Genomic DNA, 27,994 nt, shown 5'->3' with positions numbered 1-27,994 from the left:
CGTCCAAAATGAAAAATGAACAAATCAGTAATATTGCAAAGAACACTGCGCACCAAATTTAGAAAAAGGAATGAAGGAACAACATACACGTTCAAATAAAATTCTTATAGAACTGTGCTTCTCAACATTTTATTGGTCTTGCATTCCCACATACAGGAACCAACAGTGGCAAACAGTGACTTTATCCGTACAAATAAGAACAGTTTCATCTTGATTGTCCTGGGCCACGTAACCCAAAAACTCCACCGCAGTTCCAGCTACCCTGTTTATAAATCTTACAGCATTTCACGGGGGGAATGCTGGTTACGTCATTTATCCACCAAAAAGAATGGCTATAGTGAGTGGGCACAATGCGGCACTGTATAGAAAGGATATTCAAGCCAGGACAACTCCACACTTTAACCGTGCTTACAAAACGCTTGAAGCCAGGCGCCTCCAGTCCTCCAATGTTTGCTACATGCTGTCGGCCTTGAATTCGGTCACGCGAACAAGGTTGCCAGATTAGCTGTCCTTAAACATGCTAATCAAAAAGTCTCCTAGTCATCCACATACTCCTTCACATTTTTCTTATGATACAAACCTCCAGTTTAAAAAAAAAAAAAATTTTAATGTTGGGAAGACGGCTTCCGAAATCTGGCAACCCTGAATAAAAGGGCCGAGCGCGATCTCCGAACTAGCATAGCGCGTCGCAGCAACGGTCCCCGTGAGCACAGATAAAAGTAACGCCGATAAACAGTAATAGAGCCAGACTGACAAAGGAACTATTTAAGACAGACAGAAGGAATTAGCAAGCGACAGACAAGTATAATCGTATTTGGAAGACGTGTACACTGGCATGATGATTTTTGGCACGCATAAATATTTGGTTAGCGATACATCAAAACGATACACCCACGTACATTAGTTAAAAGTCTTTGAAGTTGCACTGAAGTAAACTGCAGTATTCGACACTGAAGAGTGATCAAAGAACACACATTTTTTTGGGGGGGACAGTTGGGACAATTACCATAACATGCTAATATGTCCTTTAGTTACAAATTAGGCACATTAAACTGTACACTGCAAATCCGTACCAGGTAATTAAACTAGATTTATCCTCAATAAAATAAAATGTAAATAAAAAAATAAACCATATTACAATATTGTATTTTCATCTAAGCCTCAAGTGCATATTTACTAATATTCAAAATTATTAAACAGATCTGCTATTTACACAAGGTGTTCTAATACAACCTCAGCTGAACATGGAGATCCTTGAAAAACAGGCATACAGGTGGTGTGCTCCTCAGCGAACATAAACATTTCTCATTCCAAAACAGTGATAAAACTGAAATGTATGAGGTGAAAACATCTGTCTTAAATGCACTGATGTCTGAGGAGTTTCTGCTTTGAGTAAAGATTAAACTGCACCCCAAAACTGTTTTTTTTCCCCCCTCAAGGAGAGATATAACTGCTCATTTATAATCTACTCACGAAATATCAGGGAAATAACAGGGTCATTATATTCAGTTGAGTTCACAGGTTGAGTCCAAGGGTGAAGGAAATTAATTCCATTTTACAGCAGTAAAATTAAAACTCACACCATAAGAAGTCTCTTTTTAACTCAATATGAAATTTAAACAACAACCTTTCATGCAGGCTAAAAAAAACAACGGTCATTGTCTTCCACACCCTATCAGGTGGCTATTCTTATTCTTCTTATAATTTTTTTAATTTGAGTGTTAATTTCATAAAACTATCCAGGTACTAAATCATGTTACAACTCAACTGCAGTTGTTTGACTGTTTGCAATTTGGGTATAACAAGAAGACAATGGTATTTGTATAAGTTCATATCTAATTACATGACCTTATTTAGAGATTGGACTACGATGTAATAAAATGGGCAGCATGCTGAAATATTTAATTTGAAATAAACAGTAGTGATGCTGACCACCCAACCTGAGATATGCAAAAAAAAAACAAAAAAAACATAATTATTCCCATGAAAGCTACTTTTGCCAGGCTTTGCAAATATGATATGTGAACATGCAACAGCATGACAGACACAACAGCTTTAACAATCACAAAGTAAAAACATGAAACGGTGTGATTACAACAATGAAAAGAACATATTTAATAACTGCTTCCACAGCAAACATAATAAATTTTGGCCGCATCACTTCCATCACAGGACGGAGGGCAGTGCTGGTATCCCTGGAAACAGGTACGTCGCAGTGTTGACCAGCTGCCGTTGGGGGTTAAAGGTGTGCAGTTACCAGCACAGATCCTGTAGCCTCGTCAGATGCTGAGCTCAGTGTTATTAACCCTTTAAAGGCAGTCAGATCACAAATATGCATTTAGAATGTTCTTAACTGAACGTTCTACTGCTGGGGCAGAATTTTTTAAAATTAACCCTTTGACATAAGAGTTCTAGAACTCTGTTGGTTACAGTGAAAGGATCAACCTTGACTGGTTTTTGCCTCCGTCAATGAAACTACATCCTTAATTCTGAAAAACAACGCAGTACCAACGGACGTCCTGTACTGTAATAACCCACTTAGACCAGGAAACACATTGTTGTCCCCTGTAGGGGACATGAGTCTCTGGTCTTAATCTGAAGAACCATGTATTCTAGTATGTTGACATCAGAGTAGAAGGGACATTCAGTACGAATTATATAAATTATATTTTTCAGAAATATTTTCACAATGTATTAATAAAACCCATGCTATGCCAGTTTATAACAAAGCAAACGTCTCCCTGGGCAAGGTTGTCAGCCAAAACACTACAAAATAACAATGACATTATTCACTATGAGGTGATTTGCATTTCGTTGCGCACAAGGTCTGTACTGTGTGTCAGTACAAGTTGCCGTGTCACCAATGCGCAAAAGCTGCCAGATTCCAGTCTCATCGTACCTGAAAATTAGATCAGTTTCCAGAGTGACCAACAACGTTTTTTTTTGTGCTTTAGGGGAGTGGCCTATGGGTTTGGCCAATCAAAACTGACCCTACCAATCCCAGTTGTTGATTGCCATGAACTCAGTTTTCACTCAGGGCAGGCGTACAGCAGGCTCACACAGGGCAGAACAGCATCACATTCCCCTTCCCCTTTGTCTTATTCCCACCTCTCCCTAAAAAGACAAATGCGAGCCCAGGCATCTTAAAGGGCCCATTCGACTCCGGGCTGGAGAAAAATTAATTTAAGGAAACAAAAAATATGAGAAATCACTGCACTGTTAATCAGTTACATGGGTGTTCAATGTTCACGAAGGAGCCAAAATGGCCACATTCCCTCCGGCTGTCCTTGTAAAACGAGAAAGTTGTTCCTGACGCCATTACGGCTCAGCAGTTTCCTCAAGGTTGTGTCCTTACCAGGCAGCTCGGCTCCCGGGGGTCTAACCCAGGAAACCCTGACACAGATGACGTGCTTCACAGCATCCGCTGAAAAAAAAGGAGCGTGCCTGTAGGGCTTGGCTGGCGGGGATCAGAGCGCTTCAGACGTCCCTTCCTCCCCAGCCACCTCCTCGGAGGCTGCGGCCATCTTGCGGAACTTCTCCAGCAGGGCCTGGTGGCTGATGGGGGCCATGCCGTTGTCCAGGGGGCAGCCCTCCACCAGGCTGTTCATGGGCGTGGGCGGGACCAGGCCGCATTCCTCCTCCTCTTCCTCTGCGACTCCGCCCGCCCCCCGCCGCCGCGACGCGGAGTACCGTGGCGGCGTCCGGGCGTCCTCGTCCACGCCGGATGAGCGCGAGGAGTCATGGCCATCGTCCGGCTCCTCTTCCTCCACCTCCTCTTCCTCCTCCAGGACCTCGCTGTCCCCGCTCCCTGCGCGCCGAGTTGACCGCTGCTCCCAGTCGCACAGGAAGTCCATGATGATGGGGAGGAGCTTCTTGCGCGAGGCCAGTGTGTTCCCCTGCAGGTAGGCTTTGACGTCTGCGTATGGGCTGCTCATGGGCAACAGGCTCAGACAGGGGTTCTGGGCACGCTCCAACGCTCGACTGACCTACGGCGTGAGGACAGACAGACAGACAGACAGACAGACAGACAGACAGCACATTACACACAACCCCGCTGTTTCACTCGGCTCCATTTCTGGGGCTTTAATATCGTTTTCTTCTCTCTGTATTTTAGATTCTATTTCTACATGCAAAGCATCTCAGGGATCTAAACCAGTGGTCTCCAACTCTGGTCCTGGAAAGCTACAGGGTCTGTTGGTTTTTGTTTTCACCTTAAAATCAGCACCCAATTGAGACCAAAGACACCAGGTGAGTTGAGTTAACTGTGTAATCAACTGCTCTAATTGATTCATGAAGTGCAGAGTCACTATGAATACCAGCAGGCCCTGTAGCTCTCCAGGACCAGGGTTGGAGACCACTGATCTAAGCTAACACTAACTAAAACACGAAAAATAATGCTAACAAAAAATAAAACAAACTAAAAATAACACTTACTAACACAAACTAAAACTAACACTTTCTAACACTAACTAAAACTAACACTACCTAACTAAAACAACACTAACACTGAAACTAGATCTAAAATTAACACTAACTAAAACAAACACAAACTAAAACGAACAAATTAAAACTAACACTAACTAAAACAAACACAAACTAAAATGAACAAATTAAAACTAACACTAACTAAAACTACTCGCTTGATCACTCAATCACTCAATGACACAGCATCCTTGTTCATCTTCTCACAATTGTACAATCTGGTGTCTAACAACAGCATCTTAAAAAGTACAGCAGACATGCATTTAAATCAGATCTGCCCCCAGCTAGCGACTTTAAATCACGTTTGTTTTCTTCCTTTTTATTTGTTTGGGGGTGTTTTTAAGCTTCTTCTGTCTTTCTAAGCCTATTCCGTCTCGACTGGGACTCTTGCAAAAAAAGAAAAATGATCATAATATAATTAGTATATAACAGTAATTTTCCCACTGTCAGTCAGTGCACTGCTGTTGGCAAAGACTCATAAGCGCTCCACTAAGCCGTTTCATAGTAAACGGATACACAGACCAAGCGATTAATGAGGAAAAGCTGGTCTCGAGAGGGAATCGCTTCATTCACAGCAAGAGCTTAAAACCAACAAGCCGTACAAACGTATTTATAAAACCTGACTCGCGAGATGCCACTAATCACCTCTTAAACGCGTTGAGCGATTGAGCGTCTGTCACAAGCGACTAGCGTGCAGTATCCCTAATGAGCGCTGCACAGCCATACGAGACTCTGCTCCGCTCCAGCGAAAGGAATGGGCTAGTCATGTCTATTTAAGAAGACGCCCAGCTCGTTCTGCTGAGACTAAGGGCTGGGGAAAGCTGATAAGGCCGGACACGGCAGGCCTACGTGGTGCTGGCACATGGGCAGCTCAAAATGAACATCAAGCTCCAGTTAGATTATCTTTATTAAGATACAGTGATGTCACTCTCTGGTAATGGGCTCAGATAATGACCCGGGCTGGCCTTTGAATCAACTGAAAAACTTTACTGCTATTCAGAAATTCAACAAAAATGGCACATGCCTGCCTACCTGATGTCTAGACTTAAAACCACAACTTGGTTCCAGGCCCCAGAATCCAACTTTTCTTCCCTTGAGGGGTTTGGATTGAACATTATTAATGATAGGTACTCAAAAATGAGGAGAGTTCATTCAGTCTCTGTAGGCCAATATGTTCTTGCGGTCTAGAGAATACTCTTAACGCTCCACAAGGTTCTGTTCTCCAACACAACCAGACAAGACCACACCCAAAAAGAACCAGACAGTCATTTAATGTGTTCGGGTTGCAGTTCATACCTCCTCCCTGTAGAGGGTGCTGGAGCTGTAGACAGCCACCTGGCGGAAAGGCTCGCTGTTCTCGTTGAAGGAGATTGTCATGGCGACCAGCAGGTCAAAGCAGTGCTTGTGGCAGAATTCACAGAGCTCCTGCTGTAGAAAGCGTCTCTGGAGAAAAGCCTGTGAACGGGGGGGGGAGGGAGGCAGGATTAAAAGTCATTCCCGCTTTGAATTCTGCTGGGGAACGGAACTTTATAAGTGACCTGCTGTGATTTTTTCTGCTGTGAATGCTAGTTTTCAGACACTACTAATTGGATCCAATGTTCAAAAAAGACAATTTTTTGAAAAAAAAACCCATCCTTGCATGATTTTAACTTGTTATTTTTTAACTAAGCTATTTCTACTGATAATTTGCCTTTTACACACACACACACGCGCATGCACGCACACACTATCATCATCGGCGACCACTCGAAGTCGAGTATGATTGTCCTCCTGTTGGTGGGTCTTCAGGTGGCTGTAGAGGCTGATCCTTGATCCACAGGTTCTGTTGCAATGGGGGCATTTGTGGATGGTTGTCATGGTAGTGGTAGTTGGAGGAGCCATTTTGGTGGTGGATCTCTCCTTTCTTTGTTGCATCTTTTCTTCTGCGGCACAGTGGAGGTCCTTTTCTTGCTGTACCGTGCCTTCATAGACCATCCTGCTCCACAGGTTCCTGTTGAGAGCCACCTCCTCCCAGTTGTTGAGGTTGAAGCGGCACTTTCTCAGGTGGGTTTTGATGTTGTCCTTGTACCGCTTTTTCTGTCCCCCTTGGGTGCGTTGCCCTTCCTTCAGTTGACCATAAAGCATTTGTTTCGGAAGGCGGGTATTTGGCATGCGTATAACGTGGCCCGTCCATCGTAACTGGTGCCGGGTGATGGTTGTGGTGATGCTGGGGATGTTGGCTTCCTCCAAGACGCTGACGTTAGTTCTTCCCAGTTGATCCTAAGGATCTTACGGAGGTATCGCTGGTGGTACCGCTCCAGGGCTTTCATATGTCTGCTGTCGGTGGTCCAGCTTTCGGCCCCATAAAGCAGGGAAGGCAGAATTACCGCTTGATAGACGAGGAGTTTGGTCTTAGTCTGGACGTCCTAATCCTCAAACACTCTCTTCCTCAGTCTAGCAAAAGCCCCACTGGCACACCCTATACGGTGGTGAATCTCGGCATCAATGACAGCTCTTGTGGAAAGATGACCTGCAAGGTAGGTGAAGTTTCAGAGCCGCCATTGCCAACTATTGTTGCAGTCATTTCCTCGTGCAGGAGACGCAAGATCTTGAGATACTTGTCTGGGCATCCGATCTTGGAGACGGCAGACCAGAGGGCAGCCTCGGTTCACAGAGTCAAAGGCCTTTCTGAGGTCGATGAATGCCATGTACAGCGGTAGATGTTGTTCCCGACATTTCTCCTGTAGCTGAGGAGCTGTAAAAATTATGTCAGAGGTTCCCCTGGCAGGACGAAAGTCACATTGTGACTCAGGGAGGATCTCTTCTGACAGTGGTAGTAGTCGGTTGGCTAATATGTGAGTCAGTATTTCCCTGTTGTAGACAAGAGGGATATCCCTCTGTAGTTACCACAGTCCGCCTTACATCCCTTCTTAAAGACTGTGACAATCAGGGCGTCCCTGAGTTTAGCAAGGATTTCCTCCTTGTCCCAAATCTTGCCAAGCAGGCTGTGGATGTGGCAAAAGAGTTCTGGACTGCCTTCTTTGAGGATTTCTGCCGGTATCCCATCAGGTCCAGAGGCCTTGTTATTGCTCAGTTTCCTGATGGCATCCAGGACCTCATTTTTGCTGGGGGGGGTCACCCATGTGCATCATGATGGGTCGCTGAGGTATTTGATTGATGGTTTCCATCTCAACTGTGTTTCGGTGTTTCGATTCAGGAGCTCTTGAAAGTGTTCTCGCCATATGGAGCACAATGTCCACAATGTCCTTCAACAGGGTTTGTCGGTCTTTGGAGTGGAGGGGGTTTATGCCTCAGTAGCTGTCCATACACAGCCTTGGTGGCATTGAAGTAACCCCTGGTGTCACCTGGTGTCAGCAAGCCGCTGCATTTCCAGGGCCTTCTCCGTGCACCATTTGTTTTTCAGCTCTCTCACCCTGCTCTGGACATTTGCCATTGCCTTGGAGTGGGCCTGTCTTTTGTCCCTACAATTTATGTCATTCTGCCAAGAGCAGAAGACTTTCCTTTTGGCATCGATCAGATGTTCTATTTCGGTGTCGTTTTCATCGAACCAGTCCTGATGTTTCCTGGTCTTGTAGCCAATGGTGTCCCTGCTGGTCTCGGGTATTGTGGCCTTCAGAACATTCCAGTGTTCTTCAACACCCTCAGGATACAGTTTTGGGAGTCTCTCAAGTAAGGTGTTCTGGAGATGTTGCACCTTGTTTATGTCACCCAGGCTTTTGGTGTTGAATTTTGGGCGACTTAGTTTCTCTGTGTCCTCCTTTTCTGCATTAACCGGATAGTCACTGTAGAACGGATGAGGCGGTGGTCTGTCCAGCAGTCGTCCGTGCAGGTCATGGCCCTGGTGATGTTGACATCTTTGTGATCCCTAGCCCTGACAATCAGATAGTCTATGAGGTTTTGACCTTGTTTCTCAGGCGAAACAAGGTATTAGTGATAACAAGTTAATGTTCAGCACATTTCGATAATAAGAGGACTCCATTGGAGTTGATATTCCCAACACCCACTTTACCCAAGGTGCCTTTCCAGAGCTTGTGATCCTTACCGACTCTGGCTTTGAAGTCCCCGAGTAGGAGAATCTTGTCTTCCTTTGGGATGTCCGATAGAACCCGATCCAGGGCGGCATAGAAGGTCTCCTTATCTTCGTCCTGTGAGTCCAGGGTTGGTGCATAGGCACTCACAGCAGTGGCCATCTGGTTGTTCGAGAGCCTCAGGCGTAAGGTCATGAGGCGCTAATTGATGCCTACTGGAGATTCGGAGAGGTGGGTGATGAGCCAGGTTTTGATAGCAAATCCCACTCCATGGATTCTGGGTTCATCAGCAGCTTTTCCCTTCCAGAAGAAGGTGTATCCACCTTTCTCCTCCTTCAATTGCCCCTCCTCGCCCGGGCGGGTTTCGATCTTAAACCTTCTCAGCTCCTTGGCAATGATTGCAGATCTTCTTTCAGGTCGATCGCTGGAGGCACCATCCATAAGTGTTTGCACGTTCCAAGCGTTGGGGGGTCCTTCAGGAAAACGCCTGTGCGTGGAATCTTTGGGGAGTGGGGAGACTGGTGGACAGGCGGCCTCCACACAGTCCTTGACATAGAGAAGGCCAGGCCAGAGTCCAATGGCATGGAGACCAAGACAATTAGGGGCCCTTCTTTGCTGCAGCCTTCTTCTGCCTTCGCAACCGTTGTGGCGCTGCTCACAGCTCTACATCCTGACACTGTGATCAGCCCCCATCTTCCGTCCATTCCGCCATTGAGGTCTTGGTTGGACCATGCTTCGTCTGTACCCTCCCCCTCGACCTTACCACTATGGGTGACCCTGCCAGGAGCATAGCTCCAGACGGCATCGCTCTCAGGTTCTCTGGATAAACACAAGCCTCTCCACCGTGTCAAGGTGACGATCCCCCAGAGAATGCACACACACACACCCACAGACACACACACGCACGCACACAGCATTAACGACTCTGTAGCTGTGCATCTAAGCACAGCACAATCCAAAGCAGAAAGGGTCCTATCAAACCAGAGAGACTTTTTCCAGGTCCTGGGGAAGCTGGCACACTCACATCCAGGTTCATGTACACCACGCTGATGGCCACCCTCAGATCTCCTCCAGACACTGCCTTCATGTCCTTCAGCAGCATCTGCTCTGTTGTGAGGCCTGTGAAATCACACACACCTGGAATTTAACACTGCTTATGGGGACTCGCTCATCTCCTAAATCTCCCAGAGACAGTCTCAAATATTTTCTCAACTCAAACTATTTATTTCTCCCCCTTATTCACACACCCCCCCTAAGGAACACACACACTGTGAACTGTGAACACACTCACAATCCATAGAGAGAGACATGCATGAACACACACACAAAATCCATAGAGAGACACACACACACACAACAAAGCTGAAGTTTAGCTTGTACCCGAGACGTCAAACTTGGCGTTCTGCAGGGACTGGAAGAGGGGGGTCCGGGGCGGGAGGTCGGGGTAGCGGGACTCCAGCGCGTGGGCGTACTGCCTGTCCTTGGGCGTGACCTTCCCCGCCTCGGGCGCCATGTTCACACAGTCCAGGATGATGGAGCCTGCAGGCGCACACGCGCACACACGCGCGCGCGCACACACACACACATTACATTACAGACATTTAGCAGACGCTCTTATCCTGAGCAAATATCCAGAGCAACAGCTATTATACAGCTGGATATATACTGAAGGTACTCAAGGATAAGTACCTTGCTCAAGGGTACAACGAACCAACACCTTGCCCATTACACCTCACTGCCACCCTACACTACACACAGACCAGTGAGCAGCAGCGAGCCAACGTAGCATAACGGTCAGGTCGAAAGGTCAGGGGTACGACTCCCAGCTAGGGGTGCTGCTGATATAGCTTTGGGTACAGAACCCAACTTTAATCCCTTCAGAAAATATCCAGCTCTATGAATTGATTAATCGTGAAAAATGTGCCGGATAATCCACAAAATGCAAAACCATAACGTAATGTAATGTTGCAGATCGTTTTCAACCATCATTCTGGTGAGCCGACGAAGGAACTACAAGCAGGCTGGTCGCTTTTTAAAGATAAATCCAACCGACTACCGCTCTGTCAACCAGGGGCACATTTAAAAAAAAACATTATTCCCTAAATTAGAATGGTTGAAGCGACTCCTTCACACCATGTAACTGATACTCCCAAACAAACCCACTTCATATGCAAGCATCACATGGTGCTCGGCGACCCTTCAAGCATTCTACTTCAGCTTCTGTTTCTTCTACACACCTGAGACAGGATGTTGCTTCAAGGTGCCTAAATTTAATTTCTATATTAGAAATATTTCCTGAAAACAAGTGCTATTAATTCAGAGAGGAAAAGAAACTACCGTCCATTACAGGCATTTTTAGCAGACGCTCTTATCCAGAGCAAATTACACGACTTTTAACATAGCATTCACATTGCATCAATTTATAAAGCTGGATATATACTAAAGCAATGCAGGTTAAATACCTTGCTCACGGGTACAAGGACAGTATCCCACCTGGGAATCGATCCTGTGACCAACTCCTTACCCATTATACTACACTGCCGTCCAATACTGCTTCAGGTGCCTAAATTTAATGTAACGCGCCATGCCAGTCTAATCTGTCTGTGACACCGAACGCGAGCGAAAGCGGGCCTCAAATCTTCCGCCGTGGTTACCGTATAAAAGCTGCGCCACCTGTCGGTCCAGAACTTCCGGAGCCTTCTGGACGATGCGCTCAGCGACCAAGGTGGCGCAGGAGCCCACGGTCTCCACGGTTACGGGGCAAGAGGGGGACGGCGCTCTCTCCAGCCGGTGGTGGTCGATTACTTCCACCACTGCCCCCTCTAGGTCACTGTCAGTACTGCAGGTGGGAGAGAAATGTCAATGGTGGGAGAAGCGATATTGCACAGTCTGATCTGGTTCGACTCTGTTCACAGTATTTGTGAAGCAGAGGACCCCGGAGCTAGCGCTTTCACAGTTTAATCACCCCTGCTGGACGGGCCTGAATAATCCTGACTATGTTTCAATCCCCACTTCTGGGGGACTCTTATTATTATTATTATCCAGGGCTCCAGACTAACTTTTTACATTGGTTGCACTTGGTGCACCTAACTTTTTCATTTAGGTGCACCAGCACATAATTTAGCTGCACCCAAAATTTTTCACCGCGCCTTTTGGCGCCGCAATAATACATTTTAAGTGTTACTTTTTTTGTCAGTTCCCATACACATTGATAATTTCTTAACACATTATGTAAATGATTGTAATCAGGAATAAAGGTGCAGATAAATGTTTTTTCTTTATTTAAATCACAGCACAAACAAGAAATCGCAATAACCACAATTGTTTAAAAAATAAACTTAAAAAGTGCTGATGTTTAAAGTGCTTGACAAACTCAAATAAATAAATCAAACTCAAATAACTCAAACAAAAGTGTGCGCTGCTCCCGGAGGAGTACAGAGTGCGGTTTCAAACATACATACCATATTTTCTTCCCCACCTACATTCAGCGAAGAAGAATATCAGGGTCAGAGCCAATCAGAGGCAGAGTGGGTCTTCACAGAATGCGGGTGGGAAAAACAAATAAAGCTACACACATAACACACACTGTACGATGACGGAGTATTAGGGCCACAATGAGGGGGAGAAAAATTCTGAGATTTAGAGAACAAGGTCGTAACATTACGAGAATAGTTGTAATATTACGAGAACAAAATCATAATATTACGAGAATAAAGTCGTAATTTTACGAGAAAAAAATCATAATATTAAGAGAATAAAATCATAAAATGTCAAGAAAAAAAGCATAATTTTTATGAAAATATATTACCAGCAACCAACAAAATGGGCGAGAGGACAGTCTAATGTCAGCCTGAGCCTGCAATCTCCTCCAAGTCCGTGTGGTTCTTTCTTCGGAATAGACACAGTTTCTTGCACAATCTTTTCAATGTCCTGATACTTATGATAATGTGGTGCTGATGTACCAAAACATTAAGTATTTAGTTATTTGTGAAACCTATACTAAAGTATAACTTCACAAGATGCTCCAACTTCCTCATTTTAACGCAGGCGGCAGGCAGCTCTTCTGATATTTCCCGTCTAAAATAACACGTAGCCTAAAATTACGACTTCATTCTCGTAATATTATGACTTTATTCTCGTAATACAACCTTATTCTTGAAATATCAGAATTTTTTTCCCCTCAATGTGGCCCTAATACTCCGTCGTAACACACATCCCTCTTTTCCACCAACGCGAACCTAGTTCTGGTTCTGGGCTGGTGCTAGTGCAGGTTCGCAGTTGGTTCAACTTGTGAACCTTCCAAGAACCGGTTTGCTTTTCCACGGGCTAGAGAGCCACGTCATTACGTCACTGTATACGTCTGTATACGTCTCCGCTTTCCCAGCAACTTTGTTACCGATTAAAATGTATGTCCTGTAAAAATACACATAATAAACTGTCTAAATGTAAAAAAAAAAAAAAGAAAAAAAAAACAACTTTGTTTAGTCGCACTTGACAGATTTTTGGCCGCACTCTGGAGCCTTGTTATCCCTTTAAGGTGTGAGATGACAAATGGTTGATTAGAATGTTCTTAACTGAACATTCTATTGCTGATGTCACAATCACTACTGCTGATTGAAAGCAATAGTTCTAGAACACTGACTTTCCAAAAACAGACTCTTCAAAGGGTTAAGCATTCCTTTCCACAATGAGAATGCCTGTTAAATAGGTGAATAGAGGGATGGCACAAAGTGGTGTGACGTCACAGGTTTGTGACTTCTGACCTGGGCAGCACATTGTGGTCTACCAGGGTGAGCGCCAGCCGGCCCACGCGGTGCAGCCCTGGCAGGTCAACCTCGTCCCGGAACACCAGGTTCTCCTGGGACAACCCACTCTCCCGGAGCAGGAAGACGGAGTCCGTCCGCAGCGGGAAGTTGGCCCGTGGGATGTTTAGGACCGGAACCGGCGTCCTCCCAGAGGAGCCTGACGTCTAGAGCAAAGGATGTGGGGGGGAGGGGGTAAACCATACTTTTTAGGTGGTCCCATAAATCAAACGAAGAGGCAGCCTTTTTACGACAAGGGCGGGACGTCTAGCGACACTTCCACAGTACCGCTGGAAAATAGCATGGAAGACATTTTTTGCATACTGCTCATCGCGTATTAGAAAATAAACAGTAGGCAGTATGTTTAGTAGACAGTACATATTTTGAGGACACAGTAGTTAAGAGGCTGTCTTGGACACGGCTTTAGATTAGACACAAGGAGTTTCAGCTGCACTCGTAGAAACTGATTTACTAAGACCTTTCACACATGCAAAGCCTTTTTAGCACACAGAAAACCAATAACATGACCAGTGATTGGTCATGGTAGTTGTTTTGCACCAATCATCGGTTGTGTTACTAGTTTCACTAGAGTGCTAGGAGGTTTTGCATGTGCTAAAGGTCTTAGTCAGGGAGGAACAGAACCCGTTAAAACTTGGCATCTGCACATGAGGGCTCGACCAAGTTCGGTTTCCTCCTCCAAGGGCGTTTCATTGGATCTCACTCCACCTCATCCCCGGCGGGTAGCTCAAGCTATCCAGGGTCTCATGAATATTTAACGAGGGGAGAATGTAATGCGCTGTGATTCGTGACTGAATGGGCATGTATCCATGGTGACAGGCTGGAAGGGGATCTCTGATCATAATTCTGGAATTCTTTTAGGGGAACGGGGCGACAGCTAAAAACATCAAGGATCGGTCCCCACAAGGTAAAAAACATTTTTCCAGTTTACAGCAACAACAACAAAAAATTTCAGCTGTGGGCAAATACTGTGTTTTTTTTTTTTTGAGGTACAGGACACACAGATACAGTGCCCCAAACTCTGCCCTCTCTCCAAAGTCACGCAACGTCCCGTTCTGCTGATCCCATCAGAATAAACTAAATTGTGAGCAACAGTAAGGGTTGGGTCTTTGTGGTCTCATTCCAGCTAAAAAAGAAAATCTAATGAGGTTTGCTCAACCACAAAGTCAAAAGCTTTGCTCCTTACTGTCGATATAGGATACCTCCCTTAGGAAAGGACCCGTTAGTCCAATAACTAGGATCACCTTCTCATTTGAAATGCTTGGGGTTTGCGAACCATTTTAAGGGTATTTAACCTCACCCAATACCCAGAATGCACTGCTCAACCTCTCCGTTATGTGGATCTATTAGACCAGGGGTCCTCAACATTTTTTCACCAGTGCACCACCCCCCACCATCCCCATATTGAATGGAGATAGTAGATGGGTATATTGATTTTTGTGTTTTATTTTAGAACAAATAGATCAGATTTACAGGTCAAGCATATCATTTTGAACTGGATTATATATATTTTTAAATAATTAATTAAATTGAGTCATTAAAAACAACAATAAAAAAAACACTTAAATAAAAAAATAGGGTTTGATCGCCTCATTTTAAAAAACCTGCTCATAGACTAAGCATAGAAGTAGCTGTGGGTTGGACGGAGACGGAATGAACCCGAACTGTAAGTACTCGAGTGGGGTTGCAATGTAACCAAAAAAAGAAAAAAATCATGTGGACAGTGGCAGCAGGCAATGTTATTAATAACAACAGGACAAACTAATTAAGTTGAAGACGTCACATTCTTAACTGCGTGCAACATGTCTATCATTTTATTAAGCAAATCCAACAATTTCATTTATTTAGTAAATCCAACTATTTATTTTCTATTTAGTTTTATTAAGGATACTTAATAAAACTGCGTACAACCACTAGCCAACATTGTGTGTGTGTATTAGAGTTCTATATCTAGCGTTGGGCAGAGCTACTAGCTTAAGTATTTTACGTTTTCCGGTACCATGTGTATAGTTTCTATTTATAAAATCAAGCAGCTACAATTGTAGGCTAGCTGTATTGGCATAGAAGTAAAATCATAAGAGCAGCATCATTTGTGGACAAAGAAAATCCCAGTTTAGATTTAAAACACCATTGTCCATTGGATATTGAAAGCAAAACCTAAAATAGACCACATCATGTCACCCACCACGACTGCTCTGCGTACGTTTGATACTATCATGTAAAAATATAAGCCAAATTGTATAGAAACCTGTTTTTAGAATCACACACTGATCCGTTGAATATTTAAAGAGAAATTCCGTGCTTAAAATGGACCCAATTTATCATGTAACCACAACTGCTGGTTATCATGCTGCTGTCACATAATATTGGACATTTAAGTGACCATACCACGATGGACACTCTTAATGTAACAAAATTCTGAACAACAGCAGATTGGCCACATTTCACATCAATCAAGCGTACCTGCCTGTCAGACAGAAGTCGTAGGGAAATGGGATGAAAACGGGAAGAATTCGATTTTTTTTCGATATGACCGTTCTCATTGGCTTAATGTAGTCAAGCTACGGTGGCCCTTTCAGAATTCCAAAACGAACAACCCCTTTTAAGGCCCCCCTTTCCATTATTCGTGTCTCAACAATCCGATAAATGCCCACTCGGGGGCGGTACCGCCCCTGTTGAGAAATCCTATATCAGACTCCTGAGAATATGTTAATTTCCCTTTCACATGGGTACTTATAAAACTATATCTACTGTAATGTGCTCTAGCAGTCATGCTAACAGGCACAAAGACAGTTGCATTCTGGGAACTGTAGGCAGGAAGTGAAAACTATTACTGTGTGATACTCCAAGTGAAATGGAGGACCGTTTGGGGAAAAAAGTTTTAGAGGAGCCATCTGTACACGCGAGGGCTCATGGGTAGATCATAAATAAAATGCTGGTTCCAGGGAGTTACAAATCAAAGTATCAATTCCTGCAATAATGATGGATAATATCATATGCTGGCATCAGACCGTGAAAATATTGTGGACACATTCCTACCTAAACCGCATGGAAAGTAACACCACAAGTGAAGCCACATTTTAAATATGTAAAGAGGGAGGGGCCAAACCAACCTTAAACAGGAAGTATGCAAACGAGAGGGCGGAGACCATGGAGTCCACATCGCAGGCCTCATTTCCCAGGACGACGTGGAACCCAGAGTGCTCCTCTGAGCCGCGCTGTGGAGGAGAGAGGAGAGGGACAGAGAGAAAGAGAAAGAAGTGAGATAGAGGAGAGGACAGAGAAAGGAGAAAGAGAGGGGAAGAAAGAGGAGAATCGAGAGGGGAGGAGAGTAGAGAGAAGGAGAGGGAGGAGAGAGAGGAGAGGAGGGAAGAGGTGAAAGAGAAAAAAGGAGGGGGAGGAGGTTGGAGGGGAGGAACATTGAAGGGGGAGAAAAGAGGAGAGAAGAGAGGAACGCCAAGGTCACAAAATGCTTCGTCTCTCTTTAGTCTTCGCTCCTCAAAGGCAGTCATATCCTGAAGAGTCGCCTTCAACTTCAGCTCCGCTGCTCAGCACCCCACTCAGCTCAGCTCAGCTCAGCTCAGATCAGCTCAATTCAGCTCAATTCAGCTCAACTCAACTCGGCTCAACTCGGATCAACTCGGATAAACACAGCTCGGCTCAACTCAGCTCAGCTCAGCTCAAATCAGCCCAGCTCCGCTCAACTCAACTGAGCTCAGCTCGGCTCAACTCAGCTCAGCTCAACTCAACATCCCACTCAGCTCAACTCAACTCAGCTCAACACCCCACTCAGTTCAACCCAGCTCAACACCTCATTCAACTCAACTCAACACACCACTCAGTGCAACTCAGCTCAGCTTAACACCTAACTCAGATTAACTCGGCTCAACACCACACTCAGCTCAATTTAGCTCAGCTCAACTCAACACCACACTCAGCTCACCTCAACACCCCACTCATCTCAACTCAGCCCAACTCAGCTCAACTCAACACCCCACACAGCTCACCTCAGCTCAACTCAACACCACACTCAGCTCACCTCAACACCCCACTCATCTCAACTCAGCCCCACTCAGCTCAACTCAACACCCCACTCAGCTCAACTGAACTCAGGACAGCTTAGCTTAGGTCAGCTCAGCTCTCCCTCAAAAGCCAGGCATACGAGCCTGCAGTACAGAGACCAAACCTGTGTCCAAACCTGATGAGCAGGGGTGTGTGTATATATAAATATATAAACACCAGGGTCACCAGAGTCACATATCTTTATCTGGCGTAAAAATAAATGAATAAATAAATAAAACAAAAATAATGCTGTAGGACAGAGATATATGGTCTTCGAAGACAGAAGTGGTCTTTTTCTATAGGCAGCAGTGCATTATAGGAGCCTGAGCCATTTAAACTCAGTTTTTCACAATTCCTGACATTTAATCCGAGTAAACATTCCCTGTCTTAGGTCAGTTAGGATCATGACTTTATTTTAAGAATGTGAAATGTCAGAATAATAGTAGAGAGAATTTATTAGATTTATTTCAGCTTTTATTTCTTTCATCACATTCCCAGTGGGTCAGAAGTTTACATACACTCTGTTAGTATTTGGTAGCACTGCCTTTAAATAGTTTAACTTGAGTCAAACGTTTCGGGTAGCCTTCCACAAGCTTCTCACAATAAGTTTCTGAAATTTTGGCCCATTCCTCCTGACAGAACTGGTGTAACTGAGTCAGGTTTGTAGGCCTCCTTGCTCGCACACGCTTTTTCAGTTCTGCCCACAAATTTGCAATTGGATTGAGGTCAGGATTTTGTGATGGCCATTCCAATACCCTGACTTTGTTGTCCTTAAGCCATTTTGCCACAACTTTGGAAGTATGCTTAGGATCATTGTCCATTTGGAAGAGCCATTTGCGAACAAGCTTTAACTTCCTGGCTGATGTCTTGAGATGTTACTTCAATATATCCACATAATTTTCCTTCCTCATGATGCCATCTATTTTATGAAGTGCACCAGTCCCTCCTGCAGCAAAGCACCCCCATAACATGATGCTGCCACCCCCGTGCTTCACGGTTGGGATGGTGTTTTTCGGCTTGCAAGCCTCACCCTTTTTCCTCCAAACATAACAATGGTCATTATGGCCAAACAGTTCAATTTTTGTTTCATCAGACCAGAGGACATTTCTCCAAAAAGTAAGATCTTTGTCCCCATGTGCAGTTGCAAACTGTAGTCTGGCTTTTTTATGGAGGTTTTGGAGTAGTGGCTTCTTCCTTGCTGAGCAGCCTTTCAGGTTATGTCGATATAGGACTCGTTTTACTGTGGATATAGATACTTTTGTACCTGTTCCCTCCAGCATCTTCATAAGGTCCTTTGCTGTTGTTCTGGGATTGATTTGCACTTTTCGCACCAAAGCATGTTCATCTCTAGGAGACAGAACACTTTCCTGAGTGGTATGACGGCTGCGTGGTCCCATGGTGTTTATAATTGCGTACTACTGTTTGTACAGACAAACGTGGTACCTTCAGGCATTTGGAAATTGCTCCCAAGGATGAACCAGACTTGTGGAAGTCCACAATTTTCTTTCTGAGGTCTTGGCTGATTTCTTTTGATTTTCCCATGATGTCAAGCAAACAGGCACTGAGTTTGAAGGTAGGCCTTAAAATACATCCACAGGTACACCTCCAATTGACTCAAATAATGCCAATTAGCCTATCAGAAGTTTCTAAAGCCATGACATCATTTTCTGGAAATTTTCAAGCTGTTCAAAGGCACAGTCAACTTAGTGTATGTAAACTTCTGACCCACTGGAATTGTATTATAGTGAATTAAAAGTGAAATAATCTGTCTGTAAACAATTGTTGGAAAAATTACTTGTGTCATGCACAAAGTAGATCCTAACTGACTTGCCAACACTATAGTTTGCTAACATGAAATCTGTGGAGTGGTTAAAATTTAGTTTTAATGACTTTTTTAAAAGTGTATGTAAACTTCTCACTTCAACTGTATAATAAATTAATACAATATATAATTGACATCATTGCAGAAAATATAGAAATTATTTTGGTTTTCAGACTCAATATTAAAAATCTGCAGTGGAATACATTTATCACTCTACTACGTACATGTTTACAGAGCACTGTCGTGTGTCCCATCGCTGTAAGGGGAAGGAAAGATAGAGACAGGCCGACGCTTCAAGCTCGGAGATCGATTAAGGGCAGGGGGGGTGGGGGCGATGGGGAGCGATCTTGTTTCCAGAACCGAGAGTGCCGCAGAGCCGAGGGACGGTTGGGCGGGATCCTAGCGGTATCAGCGGTTCCCGGGCATGAACGCCATGGCAATGCCCCGCCCCCCCCCCCAAGATAGTCAGTCTGCATCAGTGACAGGACGAAGGCAGGCTGGCGACAGGGTTGGGGGGGGTGGGGAGTGGAGGGTCTATATTTAACAGAGTCTGGCGCAGAGTGACACTCAACACTTACACACCGCGTGTGAGAAGAAACAAGCACGAAACCGTTCAGACCCACGGCGCAACTTGGCGAACTATATAGCTAGCTGGCTATGCCATGTCCTCACCTCTGTAACGTTGTGCCGTGTGCCCATACATCTGTATCGGTGGTTGTAGCTGTGTGTCCTTAGCTCCTACTCATGCGTGCAGGATAGCATCTGTACGTGCTAACTAGGTTAGGTAAAGTAGGCGAAACGCGAGGGTTAGGCTGTTATGGTTAGCTGAAGTAACATTAGGCGATAAAGCTGTGCTTAAAAATGTTGTGCCGTACCACCTGCGCATGCGTCCTACTAAACGAAGCACCATCTGCGCATGTGTCTGACAAAACATCCCTGAAAGGTCATCCGTGAGCGAGCGAGTGAGTGACCACAATTTGCCAGGAATTTGCCAGTTCCTGCGCGCCGTGGAAAACAGAACCGGCCTCAACTTAACTACAGCACTATGAGAAGAATTATGCTCCCAAATAGATACAAAAAAGACATGCACATGCTCTCAGCTTTTAATAATAACAATAACAACATCAAAAATAATAATAATAACAATAATAATAAAAACAACAACAGTAATAAAAATAATAATAATAATAATAATAATAATACAGTTTATATTAACAGACAGAACAGCTGAATATGTTTTGCCAGGACAGGTAGTTATGGTAACAGCACACTTTGTTCTAGCCACTTATTGCGTTCGCTGTTACCATCACCGTTGCCATTTGTCTGTTGTCGCTGCTGCTCTCCTACACCTGGATAAGAGCATCCGCTGAACAGATGTAGCTAAATTAAATAACTCAGTAACCTGCAGCTGGTGCTGTTCATCTAACCAGCACCGACTGAAAATTCGGTAAAGGGATTAAGTTGGTCTTTTTATTTTCGGTACTGAGGTGGCCTGTCCCGTTTGTACGGTATCCAGGTTACTCCATTACCTCAGAGCCGATTAAACCCGCGGACTCCTGGCCATTGCACCCCCCCCCCCCCCAAATATCAAGCGCCCGACTCAACAACTGAGGAGGCAGTCACCCCTGTCACAACCACTGACCTACACACTGAAATGTCAAAGGTCAAAGTTCAGCCCTGCCCTGTAGCAGCTGTAACTGTTTGCGCCATGGTTCAGTACCTTGTATACGCTAAGCCCTGCTCACCCCAACTCCACCCCTCCTATTGGCTGTGGTCTGCGCCGTTCCCCACACCCTGTGCCAACCCCCCCAGCCCCCCCCCCCCTTCACTCTGAAGGCTCTTAATTCCAAGCAACACTTCAAATGCTGGAGCTTCATCACAACCAGCAAGTGTTATCAGCTGTCTGGGTGGGTGGCAAAACCTCCAAGACCACACAGTTCACTGATCTCCACGGTAAATCTACACAGCAAATCTACACAATAAATCTCCACAGCAAATCTATATGGTAAATCTCCACAATAAATCTATACAGTAACTCCACACAGAAAAACCAAACAGCAAATCTACACAATAAATCTACACAGCAAATCCACACAGGAAATCTACACAATAAATCCACACAGCAAATCTAAACAATAAATCTACACAATAAATCTACGCAGTAAATCTACACAACAGCAAGCATCAGCACTCGCAGCGCAGACCTAGAGTGTCCCCTGCGCGATGCAACGTTTATATTTTCTAATTCCCAGAGCGACAAAAGGCCTCGTACTTCAGCTTTAATTAGCCTGTGCCATTCAGCATCACAGAGTAATCCACTTCGGCACGCAGATCCTAAATCAGCGGTGAGGTCGTCACCTCCTTTGGTTCTGATGACAGCCCACGAGTTTACCCGCCGGCCTTAAACAAAACACATTTTGGGTATTTCCAGTTCATGTGATTCACAGGGGACAAAAAAAGGGCTGCGTTTATCGGATGTTCTTCAGCAAGGACGGCAATGACGAGATTTTGAAAGTGCTTAAGCCTGCTGTGATTAAAACGGCACTCAAGACTACGCACAGGCCAAGTGCTGGAAGCTGGAATCTTTTCCAGTCCAATGTGACAACCGCTCTCCCCCCACCCCCCACATCCTGTTCACGAGTGCAAGCGGAAAATCCCCGTACTGATCAGGAGACAGTCCAGTCATTGTACGGCTATCAGTGCGCATCGCGGAGTGACTGAGCGTGTGCGTACGGCTCATCTGACCGGAACGGGATTCGAGAAAGGCCGCAAGCTCATTGCCGGCGATAACGCATTCGGCAAACGCTGTCCTCTCTCGGCGACGGGACGCTCTTGCTTGTTTGCCGGGCGTCTGCGTGTGGGCGTAAACCAGACCTCGTCTGCCCGCAAATCCCAGTCACTTGGCAACAAAACGTCTGCCGTCTCCAGAGGTAAACATCAGCTGGGAGAACCAGAGCGGCAGTGTAGTATAATGGGTAAGGAACTGGGCTTGTAACCTAAAGGTCATAGGTTTGATTCCTGGGTTGGACACTGCCGTTGAACCCTTGAGCAAGGTACTTAACCTGCATCGCTTCAGTATATATCCAGCTTTATAAATTATGTAAATGGTGCTCTAGATAAGAGCATCTAATAAGTGCCTGTAATGCAATGTAATGTAATGAAACCGATCGAGCGAAAGAGCTTGAATTTTCAGACTTAAGTGGCAGAGGAAGGAGGAAAAGGGCGAGGAGAATGTGCTGTTTCTCCCTGACAACCGGCAGTAACCAGTGAACAGGGTGAGAGGAGCTGAACTTGGGGGCTATGAATGCAGCTTAGCAAGTAACTGGCAAACAGAACAGACGGGAACCTCACACAGGAGGTTTCTGGGAAATGTAGTTTACCAGTTGACAGCTATCTTGCGCCATGTCTTTTGAGGACAAACTAGCATCCCACAGATTTCAACCCATTCAGTATGTGGCAGCGGGTGACACCTAGACACCGGACGTGGACAGTCCAGGGGTCAGAAAATTAAAGTCCTTCCATGTGCTTCTCCCATCCATGAACTCAGCCAGCTCACTGCACCAATTAGCTCCGCTGGCAGAAGAATTGTGTTAATTAGCACATCCAGGTGGTTGGAACAAAATACTGAGGGAGGACTTCTACTTCTTCTGACCCTGGATGTTCCACCTCTTGACACTCAATGCCAGGGGCCGGGAGGATTTCGACATTCATTTCTGAAAATAGGGTTTACCCTCAGATTAGCCAGCCAACTGTAAACCGTCCCGCACACGCTCTCAGACAGCAAATATCCTCTCCTTCCAATGACCCTGCGACGACGGCTTGCTCAACCGTTTGTTCCGGCAATAAAAGAGAATGAATTTCCAGTGAAATGTTTACACGGGTCGGGCATTGCGCGCGATAAAGAGCACGAGGCTTAATTACGGCAATAAAGCGCAGCGTTTCGGGTGACAAGAAAGGCAACCAGATACCAGCCATCTTGATTAAAAGGGTACTGGAGAATCGCTTGTGTTATTGAAAATAATTAATGAGAGGAACACAGTAGGACATGGACACCTGGATGGATTGCAACATCGGGGGTGGGGGGTGGGGGGGGGGTTAAGGATAGGAGGGGCATCCTCTGCTCTGCTTACCAACTCATTCGCCTCACACCTCCTACGGGACGGGCATGGGGGAGGGTTAGGGACAGGAGAATCATGGGGGGTCTTGTTCTCTCCTTACGAGTACATCACAGTATGTACCCTCCTACCTATTCCCACACCCCCACTTCCAAAAGTCCTCAAATGCCCACCCCAAAAACATGTACATATAAAAAAATACATTAATAATAATAATAATAATAATTATTATTATTATTATGTTGATCAAATGTTTACAAATAAATAAATACGAAAGGACTGCCTAAAGATTACTCTAAAATGGTGTCTAGTCAAGCCGTGAAAGGGAATTCGATGTCAAGTATTATTTAGTTTAAATTATTTTTTAAATACGGTTTCAAATCATACATTCACAGAGTGAGTTATTGTATTTCTGTGCAGTTAGTTGTCCTGGCTTGATCATTTGCCCTCTGGGGCAACCCTAACCTTCCCCCTTGATTACATAATCCTCACCTTGCTACATGCATTTACCAAACATTATAATAAAACGATAATTTTAGGATGAAAAGGGGCAACGAATGCCAAAGTCCAATTTTGTGCTAAAAACAATGGGCCTCATTCACCAACCGTTCTTAAGAAGAATTTTCTTCTTAAAACCCACTTATGCAGTTTTCACAAAGATTCTGACATTCACCAATGTTTTCTTATTTGGGATTTGTTCTGAAGTAAGAACAGAATCTACGCACACTCAAGAGCACACTTACGCACATTTGAGTGCTGACATGTTTGTGCAAAATAATTGGTTATTGCGTTTTCTTCAATTCTACAGTTGTGTAATATTATAGGATTTAAATTACAATAATATCATTTATCATTTATAATATTTCTTTATAATTATTTTCATTATCTTACAAAGCATTAAGGTGCCAGGTTCCACCTCAGATGGTGGTTATATGTAAATAATTGATAAAAATCAAACCATTGGAGTGACCTTTTATTTTTGGGAATTTCAATTATGCAATGTTTGGTCTATACTGCAAAAGCAAATGTTTAAATTTTGAATACAAACTAAGCACGTAACACTTTTTAAACACATGGACATGTTGAAGAAGAGAACACTTATTCAGAGGCGTCACTAGGTGAGTGCGGACCGCACCGGGTGACACCATCAGAGGGGGGTGACACCAAAATGACTGGCAATAAATTTTTTGTGCAGCGACGGGTTGAAACAGCTAGTTTCTCCGATGCAGGTTACTGTGACGAGAAGCGCTTTGTTGTTTGAATGCATAAAACGCAATTCCTTGTGCCCACTCCCACCAGCATTTTTTTGCCTCAGATTTGACATCAAACCATTTTTCTTTTTTTTACTTCATCGGTTGCGCGACCTTCTCCAGATACAGCGTTCACTAAACGAGTAATAGCATCCCATGCATCTTTTTTTGTGTTATTTTATATCCACTACTGACACTAATAAATATGACAGGTCGTTTGCTGTTCACTTCCTGCAGCAGTACCTCCACTTCAGAACTACTGAAGCTTTTCTTACGTCCACCGTCTTTAGATTTTCGTTTGGGCATTCTTGACTTCTCTCTCAACTTTTCTTTTGAATTTCTGTGTGTGATTTCTGATTGGCAGGGCGTTTACCTATGCTAATTAGGAACAACTGGCACGTGCTTTCAGTTCACGAGGACAATGAGATTCATCATTATAAAAACACGGTTGGAACAATTCTGCGGTGTAAGAACACGTCATGAATCTGACTTAGACTTTTCTTAGGACCTTTCTCAAGAACAAATTTAAGAAAAAAACTTAGGAAGATATTTGTGAATGAGGCCCAATCTCCCTCGACATTGAGTAATAGGCTAGGTGACGTTATACAGACATGTATTTCTTCAGTGGAAAACATGACAAGTTCTAGCTACTTCAATAATTCATATTAATTTGCACACTTTTTGACCAATAATCTGGTAAACGTATGCACTATTTGATAAACGGCAGGGGAACAGTTGTCCAGCACTGTAAAGCAAATCAACTACTGATGTTATTTCAATAGAGATGAACTTTGAAAGCTCTTTCACTACTGTTAGCTAGTGAGCTACTACTCTAACATGCAGTGAACCTTGGTTGTGTCTGTGGAATCTGAAGAAAAACACGTTTTCAATGTATAAAAATGGCAAGTTACTCAGACAATTGGCACATGTTCACACAAAATCCTGAAATGGACTGGCCCTTGTTGTGCACCCCTGGTGTAGATGGTATGTCATAATACAGTCTATACGTTCGGTGAAAGCCCTGCTAGATTTGGTGCAAAAGCAATAGTTGAAAAGTAATAGACAATGATTAGTGAGCAAAGAAGCGTGCATAAACAAAGAGGGATTCGTCCGAGTTTTAGGTGGGATTCAATCCAGTGGCTGAGCAGTCCATAGAACACTTACATTTTACCAGTCAGCCACAAACGTACTAACTGTTGTGAATTAGTGTTGTGTCATTTGCGAATGATTCGTTCGCAGGGATACACTGAATGGTGCATGTTCAGTGATTTGTTCACTGAATGTACACAGTGAACGTGAGCCCTGAGTGATCGCCGAGTCGCTCAAGCCCACCCCTCTCCCTCCCTCTCATGTCTGAAGTCTCGAAGTCGGAAGTAGTACCAAAGATTTTATTTAATAATTAGGTGTCGTACTTAGCAAGCTGAACTGAACGTTCGGCCGTGTTTCAGTTCAGTGAGTGGGACTACGCAGTCGGAGCTCCGGTCAAGCACTGAAAGATTTGGTGAACAAATCTTTTGAACGAATCTTTTTAATGAACTGATTCAAATGATTTAGTACACTGAAAAGAACTGCTTTGCCCATCACTATTGTGAATGAAAATTTTCTTGTGCAAAAATATATGTCCATTTTGCGTGAACATGTGACAGTTTCATTGCAGGTAAATGATTGGCTGGTGTAAATGTCCAATGGGGAGACATATTATTTGGGGCTAGCAGCATGAAAATCACGTAATCTGTAAGGAAAAATGAGAACGCAAAATCCCCTACATTTGGGAATTTATTGTGCGGACGTGTTAAGTTAGTAGTTTGTGAATTCTGTCTGTTGAAATTGGGTCGCAAGGTACAGAAATTTTTTTAAGGGCTGGGAATCTGAGAGTGTGATTATTTCTGTAGGAAACCCAGAAAAGTGGCAAACTCTCGGTGCAGTATAGGTGTGGGACATACCTGCCATCCCACTTCTGTTAACTAACGATATGGAGGTTGTTAGTGAGCTAGTATAGCATCAAAAACCATTTTACTGCGCAATGTTAAACTTGCCGTCTAACAATTTATAACAGGTATTAAATGCGCGCTAATTAGGTGACTAATACTAGTCAACAGCTATATAATCTGCAAATACAATTAACCAACAAGCTACGTAGCCAGCAAATCTGAAAAATAAAAAATAAATAAAATATCAAATTGTTGTAGGCTACGGATGATTGTTCAACTAAAAAGGGGTACATTCATTGCAGTCCAGCTAGCAAGATAAGGTTATCTGTCAAGTACACAGATGCCATTCCGTTAGCTATCTATCTTGCCGGACACTTGGCTTCAACAAGCTAATTAGCTGGCTTGTTTAAGAGTGTTAGCTGGTTAACTGGCATGCCGTGCTTTACTTTAGAGTCATACACAACATTGAGCAATAACACAAGCGCTGAAGTGGACGAATATAGAAAACTATTAATAGCGAATTGATTTTTGTGGCTAGTTTACCACTACGCGGGGAAGCACTCGATTCACGTACCTTAAGGGCAGCGCTACTGCTCCGTAGAAAACCCTCCATTTTCAGTGAAGCACAACAAGCCCGCAATATTCCTAAAAGTCGAATGGTTGCTATTCTCTTTGCAAATTCGACAGTCAATAGTAAACAATTAGCAGTTCTGTACTACCGCAGGTGCTAATACTCCGCTCGAATAGCATCGCAGTCCCTCAATGCGTTGTCACAATCCGGTCATCGTAAGGACAGACAGCAACCATAGACTGTAGAAAACTAGCCTTCAGCAACAGCCTTCCGGAACGTCATATTTGCGGACGGCGGACTCGCCTCGATCTTGATCTGGCACGGATGGTCAAAAGCAGTGGTCCCAGTGAACTGACCCAAGCGGCCAAAACCAGACTTCGTTTTTGAAGCTCATTTCCTGGTCTTGTTGTTCCTGGTTGTTCACTAGCGCCATAGCGGTTGGCTCCAGTAGGCTATAGGTGTTTTGCGTTCAAAAAACAAAGTCAGTAATTTTTTCTCACAAGAACAAATAGTCACAATATGTGTATTTTATTCATCTCATGACTGTCCATGGGTCGATTTCATGATTTATTGTGTCATTTGGGCACTGTTATAATGTTCGTTGTGGACCAATGAGGTACAGTTTGCGTCACTTCCTGATTACTAAACTACAGTAGGGGCTACAGTCTATGGTCACTGGGGTGGGAGGTGGTGCCTCTTGGCCTTGACAGTCTCTGGCTCCGACTCATCCACGGTCCACCTGCGCGAAGTCAGAAAAAGCAGGCATCCCATTTCGTGCTATTTACAGCTGCACTAGACGACCATAAAATAATCTTCCTCTTAAGTTTTTTCGGTAGCCAAGTCATTTTTACTATTTCCTTAGCCTACTTAACCAAATAATTAGTTGGCAGAAAGCGTAATCAGCTAACGCTTA

At 44.2% G+C, this 27,994-nt stretch overlaps 1 protein-coding gene across 3 annotated transcripts; it reads right to left on the bottom strand.

Moving 5' to 3' along the window:
* Positions 1 to 96: 96 nt before the first annotated feature.
* On the bottom strand, positions 97 to 27,609 carry LOC118233947 (exopolyphosphatase PRUNE1-like). 3 transcript variants are annotated; one of them, XM_035430123.1, is made up of 8 exons: positions 27,085 to 27,609; positions 16,444 to 16,548; positions 13,274 to 13,479; positions 11,165 to 11,349; positions 9,891 to 10,049; positions 9,535 to 9,629; positions 5,779 to 5,937; positions 97 to 3,986 (listed from the first exon to the last, which is right to left on the bottom strand). In XM_035430123.1, the coding sequence occupies exons 1-8, from the start codon at positions 27,121 to 27,123 to the stop codon at positions 3,468 to 3,470; spliced, it is 1,467 nt and encodes a 488-aa protein (XP_035286014.1). In that variant the 5' UTR covers positions 27,124 to 27,609; the 3' UTR covers positions 97 to 3,467. The 3 variants fall into 3 exon arrangements, with proteins under 3 accessions (XP_035286014.1, XP_035286015.1, XP_035286016.1); XM_035430124.1 differs by having other exon boundaries at positions 27,385 to 27,609; XM_035430125.1 differs by lacking the exon at positions 13,274 to 13,479 and having other exon boundaries at positions 27,385 to 27,606.
* Between the last annotated feature and the right edge of the window lie 385 nt (positions 27,610 to 27,994).

This window comes from Anguilla anguilla, chromosome 8 (assembly GCF_013347855.1).
Source record: "Anguilla anguilla isolate fAngAng1 chromosome 8, fAngAng1.pri, whole genome shotgun sequence".
NCBI classification, from domain to species: Eukaryota; Metazoa; Chordata; class Actinopteri; order Anguilliformes; family Anguillidae; genus Anguilla; species Anguilla anguilla.
The sequence above is the reverse complement of the archived record's forward strand: the minus strand, read 5'-3'. Positions and strand labels throughout refer to the sequence as shown.

Coding starts and splice junctions, on each gene's coding strand:
- LOC118233947 (XM_035430123.1), bottom strand. CDS start 27,123: ATGGAGGGTTTTCTACGGAGCAGTAGCGCTGCCCTTAAG. Junction 13,480..16,443: donor TTGCATACTTCCTGTTTAAG/GTTGGTTTGGCC, acceptor CCTTTGCTCTAG/ACGTCAGGCTCCTCTGGGAG. Junction 3,987..5,778: donor GCACCCTCTACAGGGAGGAG/GTATGAACTGCA, acceptor CTCACGCCGTAG/GTCAGTCGAGCGTTGGAGCG.